We start from the raw sequence: 16490 nt of genomic DNA on the forward strand, positions 1-16490 counted from the left end.
ATGACAAAGTGAAAACATGTTTTTAGGATTTTATTGAAAATCAAATACAGAAATATATAATTTACATAAGTATTCACACACCTGAGTCAATACATGTTAGAATCACCTTTGGCATCGATTACAGTTGTGAGTCTTTCTGGGTAAGCCTGTAAGAGCTTTGCACATTCTTTTTAGAAAGGTTATTCTTCAATCTCTGTCATGTTGGTTGTTGATCCTTGCTAGACAGCCATTTTCAAGTCTTACCATAGAAGTCAAAACTGGAACTAGGCCAATCAAAAACATTCAATGTTTTCTTGGTAAGCAATTCCAGTGTGTATTTGGCCTTGTTTTAGGTTATTGTCCTGCTGAAAGGTGAATGTCTCCCAGTGTCTGTTGGAAAGCAGACTGAACCAGGTTTTCCTCTAGGATTTTGCCTGTGCTTTGCTCTATTCCATTTATTTTATCCCAAAAATCTCACTAGTCCTTGCCTATGACAAGCATACTCATAAAATGACGCAGCCAGCACCATGCTTGAAAATATGAAAAATGGTACTCAGGGTTGTTGGATTTGCCCCAAACATAATACTTTATATTCAGGACACAAAGTTCATTTATTTGACACATTTTGTGCAGTTTTACTTTAGTGCCTTATTGTAAACAGGATGCATGTTTTGGAGTATTTGTATTCTCTACAGGCTTCCTTTTCACTCTGTCATTTAGGTTACTATTGTGGAGTAACTACAATGTTGTTGATCCATCCTCATTTTCCTCCTATCACAGCCATTACACCACTTGCCTCATGGTGAAATCCCTGAAAGGTTTCGTTCCTCTCAGCAACTGTTAGGAAGGACGCCTGTATCTTTGTCGTGACTGGGTGTATTGATACACCTCCAAAGTGTAATTAATAACCTCACCATGCTCAAAGAGATATCCATGTCTGCTTGTTTTATTTTTACCCATATACCAATAGGTCCCCTTCTTTGCGAGGCATTGGAAAACCTCCCTGTTCTTTGTGGTTGAATCTGTGTTTGAAATTCACTGCTCGACTGGGGGATCTTACAGATAACTGTGTGTGTGGGGTACAGAGATGAGGTAGTCATTCAAAAAGAATGTTAAACACTATAATTGCACACATGTTACGCACATTTTTACTCCTGAACCTATTTAGGCTTGCCATAACAAAATGGTTGAATACTTAGTGACTCAAGACATTTCGGCTTTTCATTTTTTATTCATTTTTAACATTTTCACATTTATGGGGCATTGTGTGCAGGCCAGTGACAAAAAAATCTAAATGTAATACATTTTAAATTCAGGCTGTAACACAACAAAATATGGAAAAAGTCATGGGTTGTGAATACTTTCTGAAGGCACTGTACATGTGTAGGGTGACATTTTCGTAGTGCAAAATCAATTTGTGGGTGCAAAATTTACCATAAACCTCATTGTAATCTGGCACCAAGATTTAATTATTAACATTTCTTCAACAATGTACATTGTAAGGATGCGATTATTTAACTAGTTTAGTGAACTGAGCAATACATAAATGGTCAATTTATTTTATTTTAAATTAAATTAAATCACAATGCTAGATTACGAGGTTTATGGTAAATTTAGCAATTAACACATTGCTTTTGCACTACGAATTGTTTCCCATAGCCCCTTACTTGCAGGTTGCTGTAAATATTCATTCATTGTATTTTTTTACTCCATCAGCTGGTTCTGGAGTTGTGTCGTACAGATCACCTAGCCGACCCCGAGACCATCCAGCCACACCTGAACAGGCTTAGATCCTGTGTCATCACTCATAGGGAAAATGAGGTGAGATCTGCTACTCAGTGAAATATCAAGACTGATAACTTTGCTGTTGTTTAACGTTGGCTAGTTAAATTGACTGACTGTTCAATGCTTGCTGTAGACTCCTGATCCAGAGGTGGAGGCATCAGAATCCAACTTCCTGAAGCTGATTCAAAGCCTGCTGGAAGACCCAATTGAGAGGGAACACTTCTTCCAGGTCAGTGTTGTCACTGACTGTGTAGCTGATCAATTATTCATGACATTTTTCTTTAGAAGGTTACCAAAATGTGAAAGGTATGAATACTTTCACATGCATTGTAGATCATTGTTTTAATTCAAAAGCATGGACATAATGGTCTTGTTTGTTTTCTAGAATGTTTATTCAGAGGAATTCGGCCTCAAGTATGACTCCGCACTGCAGAGTCTGGTGTGGGAGTTCCTATCTAGGCTGGAGAAGCTACTTCCAACACCGACCCTTCAACAGGTACCATGCTAAGATGTTATTGCCATCATCAGTCTACTTTCATACAACAATCACCTTACAAAGGGATCCTATACAAATCGGTTGGTAGGGGTTGGACCAAAGGTGACAGTGTTCCACTTTGGGTAAGTAGGCTTTATACCTATTCAGATAACATACTCCAGGTGGCAGTACGCATCCTTTCAGTTTGTTTACAGACTGTCAATACACTAATAGAAGTAGAAGAAGAAATTGGCTACTTTAAAATGGAGATAGCTCTCAATGCCACCACTGCAAAGATGTGCCCTCTATCCAACTCTATTAAACCAAATGTTGAAATTATATAAATGCGCCCCCCGAGTGGCGCAGTGGTCTAGGACCACCAGAGACTCTGGGTTCGCGCCCAGGCTCTGTCGCAGCCGGCCGCGACCGGGAGGTCCGTGGGGCGAAGCACAATTGGCCTAGCGTCGTCCGGGTTAGGGAGGGTTTGGCCGGTAGGGATATCCTTGTCTCATCGCGCACTAGTGACTCCTGTGGCAGGCCGGGCACGCTAACCAGGTCGCCAGGTGCACGGGGTTTCCTCCGACACATTGGTGCAGCTGGCTTCCAGGTTAGATGCTCGCTGTGTTAAGAAGCAGTGCGGCTTGGTTGGGTTGTGTTTCATGGGACGCATGGCTTTCGACCTTCGTCTCTCCCGAGACTGTACGGGAGTTGTAGCGATGAGACAAGATAGTAACTAACAATTGGATACCACAAAATTGGGGAGAAAGGGGGTAAAATTCAACAACAAAAAAATAAATTATATAAATGCAAAATGATGGTAGAATGCAACATCCATAGAGAGATGTTTCTATTAACCGGTTTTATATAAAATATTCATGCAGATGATATTATAGAAACGGGAACCATTGCCATTCCTCTTTCCATTAGACTGCATCTTGGTTTCTACCTGACCCTTCTATCCTGGAGGACTGTGTGCAGTTTGTGTGTCACCCCGAGCCTTTGAAGACCCTACTCCAGTACCACAACAACACATATGAATATGTGGACACCAACGGTAAGAGCTACGTTACTCTGAGCTTTAATGTATGACATAAAATGAAATAAACTTGAACTCACTGTTCTATATTGTGGAGCTCCGCCCCATAGGGGAGTTCTGCTCCTAGTGGTTTACCCCGCTGCCTAGGCAACGAATAGCCTGAGAGAAAATTATGCACACACTTGCAGCCAATGGGAGCACAGGTGTCCCTATATAAGGGGACGCTTCTCCTCAATCAGCCTCCCATTATCTTCAGCGACTTGGACTGGACTGAAGAAGCTGAGAAGAGAAGATAAGTCTCAGGAAAAACCCGCCGTCGATTTCGAAGTCTCACCGTCGTCCATCTAAAATGAGCACACCGGTATTTCCACCCAACCCAAAAGCTCTTTTAAGAGCTCAGTGTCGCTGCTCCTCTATGGCGGCTGTGGACTCACACGACCTGTGTTTCGTGTGCTTAGGGTCACAGCACGCTAGGAGCGGCCTCACAAATCCCCCACAATGCCTTTATTTTTTGAGGAGAGGATGCAGCGGTGTGCATTTTTTGACGCAATGTCAGTGTTAGCCTCAGCTTCTGAGGCATCATATGACGGTGCTGCCTCTGGAGATGACGAGGATGTTGGTAGGTGCATGGAACACTCCATTCCACTGACATTGGCTCCTGCCATGCCCTCGCTCAGAAAGTACGTGGAGGGCTCATGAGTCACCTTTGACGGCGCGAGCGCCGGCCATAGCTTATATCCCATTCACCAGAGTGGACGGCAGACGAGTGGGAATTTCTCAGGGGATCCCCAGGCTCGAGAGCGCAATGGCTGCGTATCTTGTCCCGGGTTCGAGCTCCTGGTCCTCGTCCAAGAAGGCCATTCTACCCACATCAAAGGACCGACTCACAACGCAGCTGTAGTAGCAGCAAATAATATTGCCCTCCTGGCAGCCTCTCTGTTCCGTCTCACCACAGGTAAGACTGGGCTGTCGGAGGAAGAGAGAAGAAGCGTCACCAAGCATCGGCTGTGTGTGCGGGTAGGTCCATGGCCACTTCGGTGGTCGCGGAACGACACTGCTGGCTGTCTCTGACAAAGCCATGCTGGTGAACGCCCCCATCTCTGACGACGGCCTCTTTGGAGTCACCACCAAAGAAGCGATGGAGCATGTTGGGAAGCTGGATTACGAGAGGAAGCAATTATCTAGACATCTGCCGCTGGCAGGACGTCACCAATAGACCTGGGTCTACTGCCAGACGGCGAGCCCGGCGAAAGACAACAACATCCAGCGCCACGAGAGTGGGCCCTGCCCCTCCTGCAGTGCCGGAGAGAGCAGCCGGCCCCGCCGGCAAGAGAGGTGGTCGTGACGTCACCCTGGCGGCACCCTAAGGTTGGCCAGAAGAGACGTCGGCCATGACGAAACGAGGGGGAGAGGATATAAGAGAGCACATCATCCTGTTCGATTGTGCCCACTATCCCCCCCCCACCCCTGTATAGGGAGGGAGTAGCCGACGTGTTGTTTGTGTTCCAATTGACTTTGTCACAAGAGAACCTCTTTTCCAAGACAAACCAAAAAAACTTTCAGGTTCCCTCTTTCTCTTTCTCTCTCTTCCTCTCACCACTCTGAGTGTCGCACAGCCCCACTATGAGTGCGTAGCTAAGCGCACACATGAGGACGGTGTGAGTGGGAATGATAAGAGGGCGGCAAAGCGGACACCTTTGATGAGCCGCCATGCTATACCTCATAAAAAACCCACACCACAAACTCCTAGGAGTAATGTGGCTGAGGTTTTAAAGAGCAGCCTGGGACGTCGGAGAAGGGTTATGCCATCCAATTCCATTGGACTCCTCCCCCGTTTCCGGGCGTGGTGGAAACGGTGATGAAATTGCCAGAGAAAGTCGCCGCTCTCACTGCAGAGATTATGGAACTTTTGGTGAAGGAGGCGGTCACAGTAGATCCCCGCGAGCAAAAGAACAACGGCCTATATTCGCCCTACTTCCTAGTGCCAAAAAAGATGGGGGGAATGAGGCCAATACTGGATCTACACATTCTCAGTGTAGCCAAAGGGCCCTTTCGAATGCTTATGACAAAGCATTTGCTGGAATGTGTCCAAAACAGACTTTTGTATAAGCATAGACCTAAAGGGCGTGTACTCCCATGTGCCGGTACATCCGCGTCACAGTAAGTTTCTGCGTTTCACCTCCCAAGGGGTGGCGTACGAGTATGTGAGAATGCCATTCGGGTTCACCCTGGCACTTCGCACCTTTTCCAAATGCGTGGAGGCGGCAATCGAACCGTTGCATCGTCAGGGGATAAGGGACTTGGCCTACCTAGACGACCTACTGGTCTTGCTCCATCAGCAGAGCTGGCGATCGCACACACGACACAGACTGTGATTCATCTGACGCGTCTGGGAGTTTGCTGTGAATTGGGAAAAGAGCGCACCTTGGCCCAGTCATCGGATTGTCTACCTGGGATTGCAGCTAGACACTGACTATGAAGGCTCAAATTTCAGATCCTTGTCGGGCTGCCCTGTTGCTAGCCCTACGAAAGTTTCATCCGAATCACACAGTGATGGCGCATTCGGTCATGACACTCTTGGGTCTCATGACGTCTGCCCACTCCGTGGTTCCGCTGGGACTACTGCACATGCGCAGAACACAGCGATGGTTCGCCCAACTACGACTAGACCAAGTGCGGCATCTTCGTCGGTTGTCTGTGGTTCCCCTCTCGCTCAGAGTGGACCTGAACTATTGGAGAGACCCGTGCATTCTGACGCAAGGGCTCCCAATAGGCAGAGTGTCCTCCTACACTCCAGGGTTTACAGACGCTTGTCTGACTGGATGGGGAAGGACATGTCAGACTCTGGCGATCGGAAGTGTGTGGTCTCCCTCGGGACATCACATCAACCTCCTAGAGTTGGAAACAGTTCTACTGGTTCTGACCCCCTTCGCGCCTACCCTGCGGGGTCGCAACGTGCTGGCATCTGCACCCCGACATTGTTCTCCAAATATTGGAACGGTTCAGGATAGCCTAGGTGGACTTTTTCGCATCACGCGTGAGCGCACATTGCCCCCTCTGGTTCTCTCTTCGAGCCCAGGACGAACCACCACTAGGGACGGAAGCTTTTGCGCACCAGCCGTGGTCAAATGTTCTCCTGTATGCATTTCCACCGCTGTCCTGCATCCTCCCACTGTTAGCCCGAGTGAGAACAGGCGGGCTGTCAATCATATTGATAGACCCCGATCGCCCAGTGGCTCCTTGGTTCGCAGAGATGATTCAGATGCTGCTTTCGCCACCTTGGCCTATTCCACATCGATGGCACGCGACGTCTCAGGCGGGAGGAATGATAGAGCAATTGCCCATAATCGGCCAACCACTGATGGTCTGGCTCCTGAGAGCGCCGGGGGTTATCTGATTCAGTAATCAGAACCATACAGGGCTCCCGTGCCAGTACTAGATCCAGGACTTATACCAGCAAATGGAACGTGTTTTCACGATGGTGCGCCACAGAAAATGTAGACCCCGTGTGCTGTCAGGTCGAGAGTGTGCTCTCTTTCCTACAATTCATGTTTGACAAGCAGCGCTCACCCGCCACCATTAAGGTGTTGTGGCGACGATTTCAGCTTGTCATGAGGGGTTTGGCAGAGACAATGTCTTCAGCCACCCTCTAGCGAAACGGTTCCTATTGGGAACGCGGCGGCTTTGGCCGATGCCTAGAGCCACGCTTCCTCAGTGGGATTTGGCCTTGAGACGCTCTCCAAGATGCCGATCGAACCATTTAATCAAATCCCCCTCAAGATGTTATCTATGAAGGCGGCACTGTTGCTCGCTTTGACTACGGCTAAGCGTGTCAGTGATTTGTGTGCTCTTTCGACGAGACCCAACTGCCTGGCCATTAATAGCGATCTGAGCAGGGCGGTGTTACGTCCTAACCCGGCATTTATGCCGAAGGTTATTAAGAGATCATATAGGTCACAGACCGGCTTCATTGCTTGGCACACTACGTGGAGTGCACAGCGGCGATTAGGTGATCAACAAGCTCTTTGTGTGTCGCGGTGCGAGACGACTTTCTAAACAGCGGCTGTCTCACTGGTATTGAGGCAGCATTGCCTCAGGGTGTAAGAGCCCAGTCCACTCATGGAGTAGCGGCATCTACTGCCCTTTTCAGAGGAACGGGAATAGAGGATAACTGTGCAGCGGCGTCATGGTCGTCACCGGCTCCTTTTATCCGTTTCTACCTTTTGGATATGTCTTCTAACTCTCTGGCTCAGTCTGTACTCAGCGTGGCTGATGGAAGGACTTGAGCTAGGAGGAAAAGATGAAGGGCTGTTGGGCATGGTTCCCATTAGGCCCTGTTCTTTTCCATTGAGAGAGAGAGAGACATATGTCACGTCTCCTGACTGATATTCAGTACAGTAGAGAACGTGTTTTTTTGACCCGCCCACCATTGTATCACTGTGTTGGGGCGGAAGGATGAGGGAAATAGTGCTGTAACTGGTATTGCACTACTGTTAGACCGGTCACTGTGTATTGACGGGATATTGAGGTATTATCTATCTGCTAGTCAGATTAGTATGGCCCATGTTCTGTCTATCTGCCCACAAATCATAGGCTTTGGCTTCTAGATTAAATATGGCGGATTTACTGAGAAATCAGTATGATATGTCTTCTAACCATGGTTCAGTCTGTACTCAGCATAGCCGATTGGAGGACTTGAACTAAGTGGAAAAACTGCAGGACCGATGGACTGGTTTCCTTCAGGTCCGCTTTTACCTGTTAGGGTGAGTATGTGACATGACTCCTGACTGAGAGATCAGTACAGTAGAGGTCATGTATTCTAACCTGCCCACAAGTCTATGACTATGTTTGGGCGGAAGCATGAGGGAAATAGTTTCTGCAACTAGTTTTACAGTGCTATTAGACCAATCATTGAATATTGACAGGATATTGAGGTATCATCTATCTGCTGGTTCAGATTAGTAAGGCTCATATTCTGTTTATCTGCCCACTAGCCATTGACTATGTCTCTGGACTGAGTGGGGCGGATTGTACTGAGGACACAGTAAATTGTGACACAGTGTGTCACAGTACTGTGGGACTTGGTCGCAGCCATTGCTGGGCCCGACCTTTTCATTAAGTTGGAAGTGTTAGGCTCGGCGGAAAGCACATTTTGGTGCGCGGCGCTCCACCTTAAACCACTAGGAGCAGAGCTCCCCCATGGGGCTCCGCTCCACGATATAGAACGATAGTTACCGGAGTGGTAACTCCAGTTCTATGAGTGGAGCAGAGCCCCATAGGACTTAAGGCCCTGCCGACCCCCAGTCTTGCGGAAGATCATTTTTCGGGAGGCTGATTGAGGGGAAGCGTCCCCTTATATAGGGACACCTGTGCTCCCATTGGCTGCAGGTGTGTGCATCATTTTCTCTCAGGCTATTCGTTGCTTAGGCAGCGGGGTAACCCACTAGGAGCAGAACTCCCCTATGGGGCTCCGCTCCACTCATAGAATTGGAGTTACAACTCCGGTAACTATCGTTCACTACTATATCATATAACTGCTGGTTGTTTATTATCAATGCCATAAAAAGACATTGGTTTGTGTCCCTAAAACTAAAAAAGAAGAACCAGGGTTTGTTTGACATTGACTTTCCTTGTCTTCCTGTCTCAGCTCTATCTTCGGTCGACTACATCCTCTCATCGCTGTCGCTCTCTCCACTAAAGACAGTTGTGATCTTTCCAGATCAACCTTACCCAGAGATCAAATCAGAACCCACGGAGGAACCTTTGCCATATGAACATATGAACATTCAAAGCCCAGCCTCATCTGACAACGATTCAGAAAGGCTTCCTTTGTTGGAGTCAGATTACGTGAAGAGCGTAGAAGGGGTGCATTCAGACGGAAATTTGAATGTTGAGATTTTGTCTTTACAAATTCAAGGTTCAGAAGAGGTGTGTATACACAAGGAAACTACTGAGGGAAACCTTAAACACGAGACAGCTGACAAAGAGTCAGCAAGAGAGAGGGAACTAGATGGAGCTTTTCACCAACCTCAAACTGACAGTGGGCTAAAAATACAAAATCCTCACAGCATCCAACAGAAAGTGCAGGACAGTTCTAGTTTGTCAACTTCCTGTCTGCTCCGTCAGCCCACGGTGCTTCTGCACCGACTTGACATTACTGATATGCCGTTACCTGTGTCATCTCCAACATTGAGTCCAACATTGAGGAGAAAGAGGCTTCAAATTAAAAAAGCGGGATCCCAAGGACAGAGAGCAGGATGGGTCATATCACCAGAAAGTAAGAGGAATGCCAATGGACAGCCACCAGAGACTGAGTAAGAATTTGTGAAATTATTATACTGGAAACAATTCTTGCTACTTGTAATCTTCCATTACAATCCTAACGCTCCTTCATTTTGGTATTTTTCAGACAAGACAGTGTAACCTCAAACGATGATACTCCCAAGAAAAGGAAAGCTGGTAGGAAAATCATCATCCTAGCTATGATTCAGGCTGTCAATTTTATACAGAATCTGCTTCTTAAAGTGATATTTGCCTCAACTTTTATAATATGTTAATGGTAAGTATTTTTCAGTATTTTACAACGTCATGTCAGATGGTTTCTCACCCTGAAAGTATACTAAAGTATACTATAGGCCAGGAGAAACTGTAATCTATGGTTCAGTCTTCTACAAACTTCAGCTAATTTCAGTCACCACTTGCTAACAATGAATGGGAGTGGTAGGTGTTAGCCGTGCCTGTTGAAAAGAATGGCCAACTCATGTATAACAGGCACCACCCCTCCCATTGATTTTTAGCTAGGCTGTGGCTAAAGTTAGCTGGAGTTTGTAGTGGCTGATTAAAGAAAACCAAACTGTGGATTACAGTTTATCCCGGCCCTTAGACGACTATCCAGGGGGAGAAACCATCTGACATTAAGTTTTAAAGTACTTCCCCTTCAATCACTTGCCATTAAGTTTTAAAGTACTTCCCCTTCAATCACTTGCCATTAAGTTTTAAAGTACTTCCCCTTCAATCACTTGCCATTAAGTTTTAAAGTACTTCCCCTTCAATCACTTGCCTTGGAGTGCATGTTCAAAAAGTCACATTTGGCAATTTTGTTAATAGCATAAAACCTATGGCTGCTAAAGTTAAAGCAATTTGCATATCTTAGCCAGACAGTGTATCTATAACCATTTGACCCTTACTTGTTCTGCCAGATTTTGCCATGTTTTGAGATCACCATTTCCCCCCCCCCAACTCTAGGTAGAGGCCTAGAGGAAGAGAAACTGCACCACCACATCAAGGACTTTCACTCAGAGGAGTGCAGTGGACAGAACCGAGAACCTTTTGACAGTATGCCTCACTATTCTTTGGCCCCTGACCTATGCCATGTAATTGGGCAGTCTAGTAGAAGCAAGCGGGTCAAAATGTGCTCCTTATGTAGGAAGACTTTCATTGGAGCAAAAGATTTGACGGCACACATGAGATCTCATACTGAGCAGAGTCCTTACCAGTGTACCCAGTGTTTGCAAAGCTTTGAACATCAGGAGGACTTACAGAAACATCAAAAGATTGGGTGTGAGGTGGCAACTCAACCAGAAGAGGACAACGTGTCTATGGCATCTTTTGAAGAGGATAACATGTCTACATCATCTTTTGAGGATGGGATCGAGACATCCCAGCGCAAAGGCACTTCGCCCCTGAGCCCAACAACTTCTAACGTTCGTCCCACTCCAAGAGACTTTTCCAAAGTCAGAACTTGCCATGTGTGTCAGGAAACTTTCCAAAGTGCATATTTAATGAGAAAGCACCTGAATTCCGAACATGATCAGCTCCCTTACCAGTGCTGCGACTGTGGAGAACATTTTAAGAGGAAGTTTCATTTAAAGGAACATAAGAAATTGTGCTTGGCGGCGAGCTCAACAACTTCCAACATTCGTCCCACTCCAGATCAGTCTTCCAAAGCCAGAAATTGCAGTTTGTGTAACAAGACTTTCGACAGTCCATATTTAATGACAAAGCACCTCAAATCCAAACATGATCAACTCCCTTACCAGTGCCCTGGCTGTGGAGGAAATTTCCAAAGGAACTTTCATTTGAAGGAGCATAAAAAAGAGTGCTTGGTGGCAAAGAGTCTCCTCTCTTGCTCTCTGTGTGACAAAACTTTCATTGAAGCAAGCAATTTGACCAAACACGTGAGATCTCACACTTATCAGTGCACCAAGTGTTTGCAAAGCTTTGAACGTCAGGAGGACTTACAGAAACATCTGCAGAATGTGTTTGAAGAGCCAGCTCAATTTGAAGAGGACAACACGCCGATGCCATCTTTTGAGGGTGGGACAGAGATATCCCAGCCCAACGACACTTCCAATGTCCTTCCCACTCGAAAGGAGTCTTCCAGAGCCAGAACATGCCGTTTGTGTCACAAGACTTTTGACACTATACATTTCATGAAAAAGCACCTGAATTCCAAACATGCTCAGCTCCCTTACCAGTGCCTCCACTGTGGAGAAAACTTCAGGAAGAAGTTTAATTTGAAAGAACATCAGAAAGAGTGCCATAAACCCACTCCAACACAGTTGTCCAAGGCCAGAACATGCCGTGTGTGTCACAAGACTTTTGTTAGTGTACATTTAATGAGAAAGCACCTCAAATCCAAACATGATCTACTCCCGTACCAGTGTCTCGGCTGTGGAGACCATTTCTACAAAAATTCTCACTTGCTGAAACATGAAAAAGTTTGCTCGGCGGCAAAGAGGCTCCTCACTTGTTGTGAGTGTGGTAAGACTTTTAAACTCTCTAAGCTTAAGGGGTGTAACCAGGTGAGCCAACAGCAGGCTCCTAGGGGGGATCATCAAGAGACCAACACGACTCTAATAGTGGAAAATGGGATGGAGATACCCCAGTCCTTCAGCACTACACCCCAGAACCCAACAACCTCCAATGCTCTCACAATTCAAGGACAATCCTCCAAAATAGCCAACCATTATGAAACATGTCTTTTGTGTAATGAAACATTTGAAAATGGAGAGAATCTGAGAACGCATATGACATTTCAACATGACGTACGTACGTACGTGTGCCTTGATTGCGGTGAGACATTTCAAAGCAAATCTGAACTACAGAAACATTTTGCCATTCATTTGGGCTCCGGAAAGTGTCCTTTGTGTGTTAAAAAGACTTCTCAATCAACGCTGCAGCACGTTCAGAGACAACAGCAAGACTTGAGGGTGTCAAGTGAGGGAGTCAACCCAAACCAGCACCAAAGGGATGTTAATCCAGCAGATGGCAGCAACTCGCTGGCACCGAGGGAACATGAGACAAATAACCTCCAGCCTTCAACCTATCTATGTGATACATGTGGTAAAGACTTCCCATCTCTCTGCCGATTGAAACGACATTTGCAAGTACATACAGGAGAGCAGCCTTTTCCTTGCACGGATTGTGGCAAATGTTTTACTTGCAAGGGTAGTCTGAAAATCCATCAACGCCTTCATACAGGAGAGCGGCCATTTGCGTGCACTTTATGCCAACAACGCTTTATCACAAATAAACACCTAAAAAGACATATGTTTACTCACACAAGGGAAAAGCCTTTTCAGTGTTCAGCTTGTGGGAAAACTTTCAAAACGAAACAAGGTTGTAGCAGACATCAACAATTTAGGCGTTGTTACCTGGAAAAGCATACTAGAGCAAGTTTTCTAGAGAATCCGAAGGATTTACAAAAACATCAGCAGATTGGGCATGAGGAGGCAGCTCAACCAGAAGAGGACAACATGTCTACAACATCTTTTGAGTATAAGACATCCCAGGCACATGGCACTTCAGCCCAGAGCCCTGACACTTCTAATGTTCGTCCTACTCCAAGACAGTCCTCCAAAGCCAGAATGTGCCACGTGTGTCATGAAATCTTCCATAGTGCATATTTAATGAGAAAGCACCTGAATTCCAAACATGGCCAGCTCCCTTACCAGTGCCTCGACTGTGGAGAACATTTCAAGAGGAAGTTCAATTTGAGGGAACATAAGGCAAGGTGCCATTCTACGCCTTCCTCCAAAGCCAGAAAATGCTGTTTGTGTGACAAGACTTTCAACAGTCCGTATTTAATGAGAAAGCACCTCAAATCCCAACATGATCAACTCCCTTACCAGTGCCGCGACTGTGGCCATTTTTTTAAGCTGAAGTTTAATTTGAAGAAACATAAGAAAAAGTGCCCCACTCTGAAAAGACATTAGCGAGTACACACTGGAGAGCAGAATCTTTGCACGGATTGTGGCAAACACTTTACTTTGAAGGGTAGTTTGAAAACCCATCAACTCCTTCATGCAGAAGAGCGGCCATTTGCGTCCACTGTAGGCCAAGAACGCTTTATCACGAATAAACAGCTACAAAGACATATGTTTAATCACTCGAAGGAGAAGCCTTTTCAGTGTTCAGCTTGTGTGAAGGAAGACTTCCAAAACAAAACAAGGTTGGAGCAGACATCAACAATTTAGGCATGGTCAGCTGGAAAAAAAATACGAGAGCAAGTTTGCTTGAAGATTCTGAGTAATTGTAATTCCTGACCTTCACCATTTTACTTGTGATTTTGGTTTCTTATTTTATTATCTTTGAATAGAGACATTTTTGGGTTACAAACAAACGTCACCTTTGAGTAATGCACACGCATTCTCGTGGTAAAAAAGCCCCCTCGCAGAATATTTATACGTAGATGTCGGGACCTTGACAAACTTAATAGTGATGACTATGAAAACACAAGCCTGGTGGTTATAACTATGTTCAAGAAGAGTATTATTCTTCTGGCTTTATCGAGCTCTATTTGTGACATTTTACCTTGCTGGCTTGGTAGCTTGCTAGGTAATTCATCCTCGGAAGACATCTGCGACGTTGTAGATGATAACCATCTGACGACACGTTTGTTAACTTGCATAAGCTGCATCTGAAGTTGGATGTTGTTGTATTGACAAGCCCCGATCTGAGGAAGAACTGCGCACTGCAACCTCATGACGCGGCCGGGAAATGGGTCTATTATCTATGTTCAGGAATGGCCCCCAGAGCTGTTGCCAGAGAATTTAATGTTCATTTCTCTACCATAAGCTGCCTCCAACGTCGTTTTAGAGAATTAGGCAGTACGTCTAACCGGCCTCATAACTGTCCCCTGTGGCTCAGTTGGTAGAGCATGGCGCTTGCAACGCCAGGGTTGTGGGTTCGATTCCCACGGGGGACCAGTGCAAAAAAAGTATGAATGTATGTACTTGTAAGTCGCTCTGGATAAGAGCGTCTGCTAAGTGACTTAAATGAAATGAAATGAAATGAATAACTGCAGACCATGTGTAACCACGCCAGCCCAGGACCTCCACATCCAGCTTCTTCACCTGCGTGAAGACCAGAGAACAGCCACCCGGACAGCTGATGAAACTTTGGGTTTGCACAACCGAAGAATTTCTGCACAAACTGTCGTGCTTGTCGTCCTCACCAGTGTCTTGACCTGACTGCAGTTCGGCGTCGTAACTGAATTCAGTGGGCAAATGCTCACCATTAATTCGATGCGCGCTGTTCTCTTCACGGATGAATCCCGGTTTCAACCGTAATGGGCAGATGGCAGACCACATGTATGACGTCATGTGGGCGAGCGGTTTCCTAATGTCAACATTGTGAACAGTGTGACCCATGTTGGTGGTGGGGTTATGGTATGGGCAGGCATAAACTACAGACAACAAACACAACTGCATTTTATCGATGGCAATTTGAATGCACAGAGATACCGTGACGAGATCCTGAGGCCCATTGTCGTGCCATTCATCCGCCGCCATCACCTCATGTTTCAGCATGATAATGCACAGCCCCATGTCGCAAGGATCTGTACACAATTCCTGGAATCTAAAAATGTTGCAGCTCTTCCATGACCTGCATACTCACCAGACATGTCACCCATTGAGCATGTTTGGGATGCTCTAGAGAGACGTGTACGACAGCGTGTTCCAGTGCCGGCCAATATCCAGCAACTTTGCATACCCATTGAAGAGGAGTGGGATAACATTCCACAGGCCACAAACAACAGCCTGATCAACTCTCTATGCGAAGGACATGTGTTGCGCTGCATGAGGCAAATAGTGGTCACACCAGGTACTGACTCATTTTCTGATCCACGCCCCTACCTTTTTTTATGAAGGTATTTGTTATCAACAGATGCATATCTATATGCCCAGTTATGTGAAATCCATAACTTAGGGCCTAATGAATGTATTTAAATTGACTGATGTCTTTACATGCACTGTAACTTAGTAAAATCTTGCTGGCGCAGGGGTCCAAGCACTGGTTTAGCGAACAGAAGGTCACAGGTTCTAATTTGGCCAATGCCCTTTCTCTAAAAAAGTTTCCCAATGCCCAATGTGTTGATATACTATCCAGTAATGAATGATCACAGAATGTATTGGTTGTGTTATTTAAACACCACATAAAATTAAAAACTAAATGATTGAAACAAGGAGGGAATTGTCACTTGTATAATAAAACACTTTTGTTTTCTGTGACGTGCTTGACACTTATATGACCCCACACATATTGATTGCATAGCTGCAGAATTAGCAGTTGTTCAAAGGAGAATTACCCCCATATTCAACTTCAATGTGCCGTACACATTTGCACACGGCTTGGATCAATCATAATACTAGATAACATAACTGAGTTCAGAGGAAAAGGTGAAACGTTCAGTGGAATGGATAGGATGTGTGCTCTGTTGACCGCAAACATTACATAGTCAGATGCGAAGATTGCTGCCTTGGATGCATACTCAGCATCTATATTTTCCACTCCAGAGGGGGGAGCTACATGATAACAAACAAGAAGGAACATCCAAATCCCACCTCTCACCAGGCTCAATAGTCACACATCCCTTTGAGCCTCTGCATTTTTGCCAGGTAATGGAGTTTTTCCTTCACTTGACCTGACTTGAGGTTTTTCCTTGTCTGTTGGTAAGGAAAGACTCCCTGGATTTAATTGTTACGGTATCTAGATATTTGGGGCCTAAAAACACACTGGCTTTATTTGTGATGGTAACTAGATATTTTGAGGGCCTGACAAACTGATATAAACTCTCTTAGGGACTTCACCAATTTATTACATTTGAGTCAGTTGGGCTTTTTCCGAATCACTCGTCCTTTTCTCCCTCCCTTCACTGTTTACTTTTTTTTAGCTATCCCCCCCAGTTTTATTTTTGCACCGAGTGTATTC

General features: G+C 45.6%; 1 protein-coding gene and 1 non-coding gene across 2 annotated transcripts in view; both read left to right on the top strand.

The window, feature by feature from the left end:
• Positions 1-15790, top strand: part of LOC129855264 (zinc finger protein 91-like) — a 28649-nt gene extending 12859 nt beyond the window's left edge. The window contains exons 3-9 of the mRNA XM_055922730.1: positions 1696-1800; positions 1898-1993; positions 2150-2260; positions 3167-3293; positions 8923-9589; positions 9685-9734; positions 10521-15790. Of these exons, the coding sequence (XP_055778705.1) occupies positions 1696-1800; positions 1898-1993; positions 2150-2260; positions 3167-3293; positions 8923-9589; positions 9685-9734; positions 10521-13492 (4128 nt within the window). The 3' untranslated portion in view covers positions 13493-15790. The remainder of the gene's footprint in view (positions 1-1695; positions 1801-1897; positions 1994-2149; positions 2261-3166; positions 3294-8922; positions 9590-9684; positions 9735-10520) is intronic.
• Positions 14411-14484, top strand: trnaa-ugc (transfer RNA alanine (anticodon UGC)). Its single transcript has one exon. It is a non-coding gene; the product is annotated as a tRNA-Ala (tRNA).
• Positions 15791-16490: the final 700 nt, after the last annotated feature.

This window comes from Salvelinus fontinalis, chromosome 1, assembly GCF_029448725.1.
Source record: "Salvelinus fontinalis isolate EN_2023a chromosome 1, ASM2944872v1, whole genome shotgun sequence".
Classification (NCBI taxonomy): Eukaryota; Metazoa; Chordata; class Actinopteri; order Salmoniformes; family Salmonidae; genus Salvelinus; species Salvelinus fontinalis.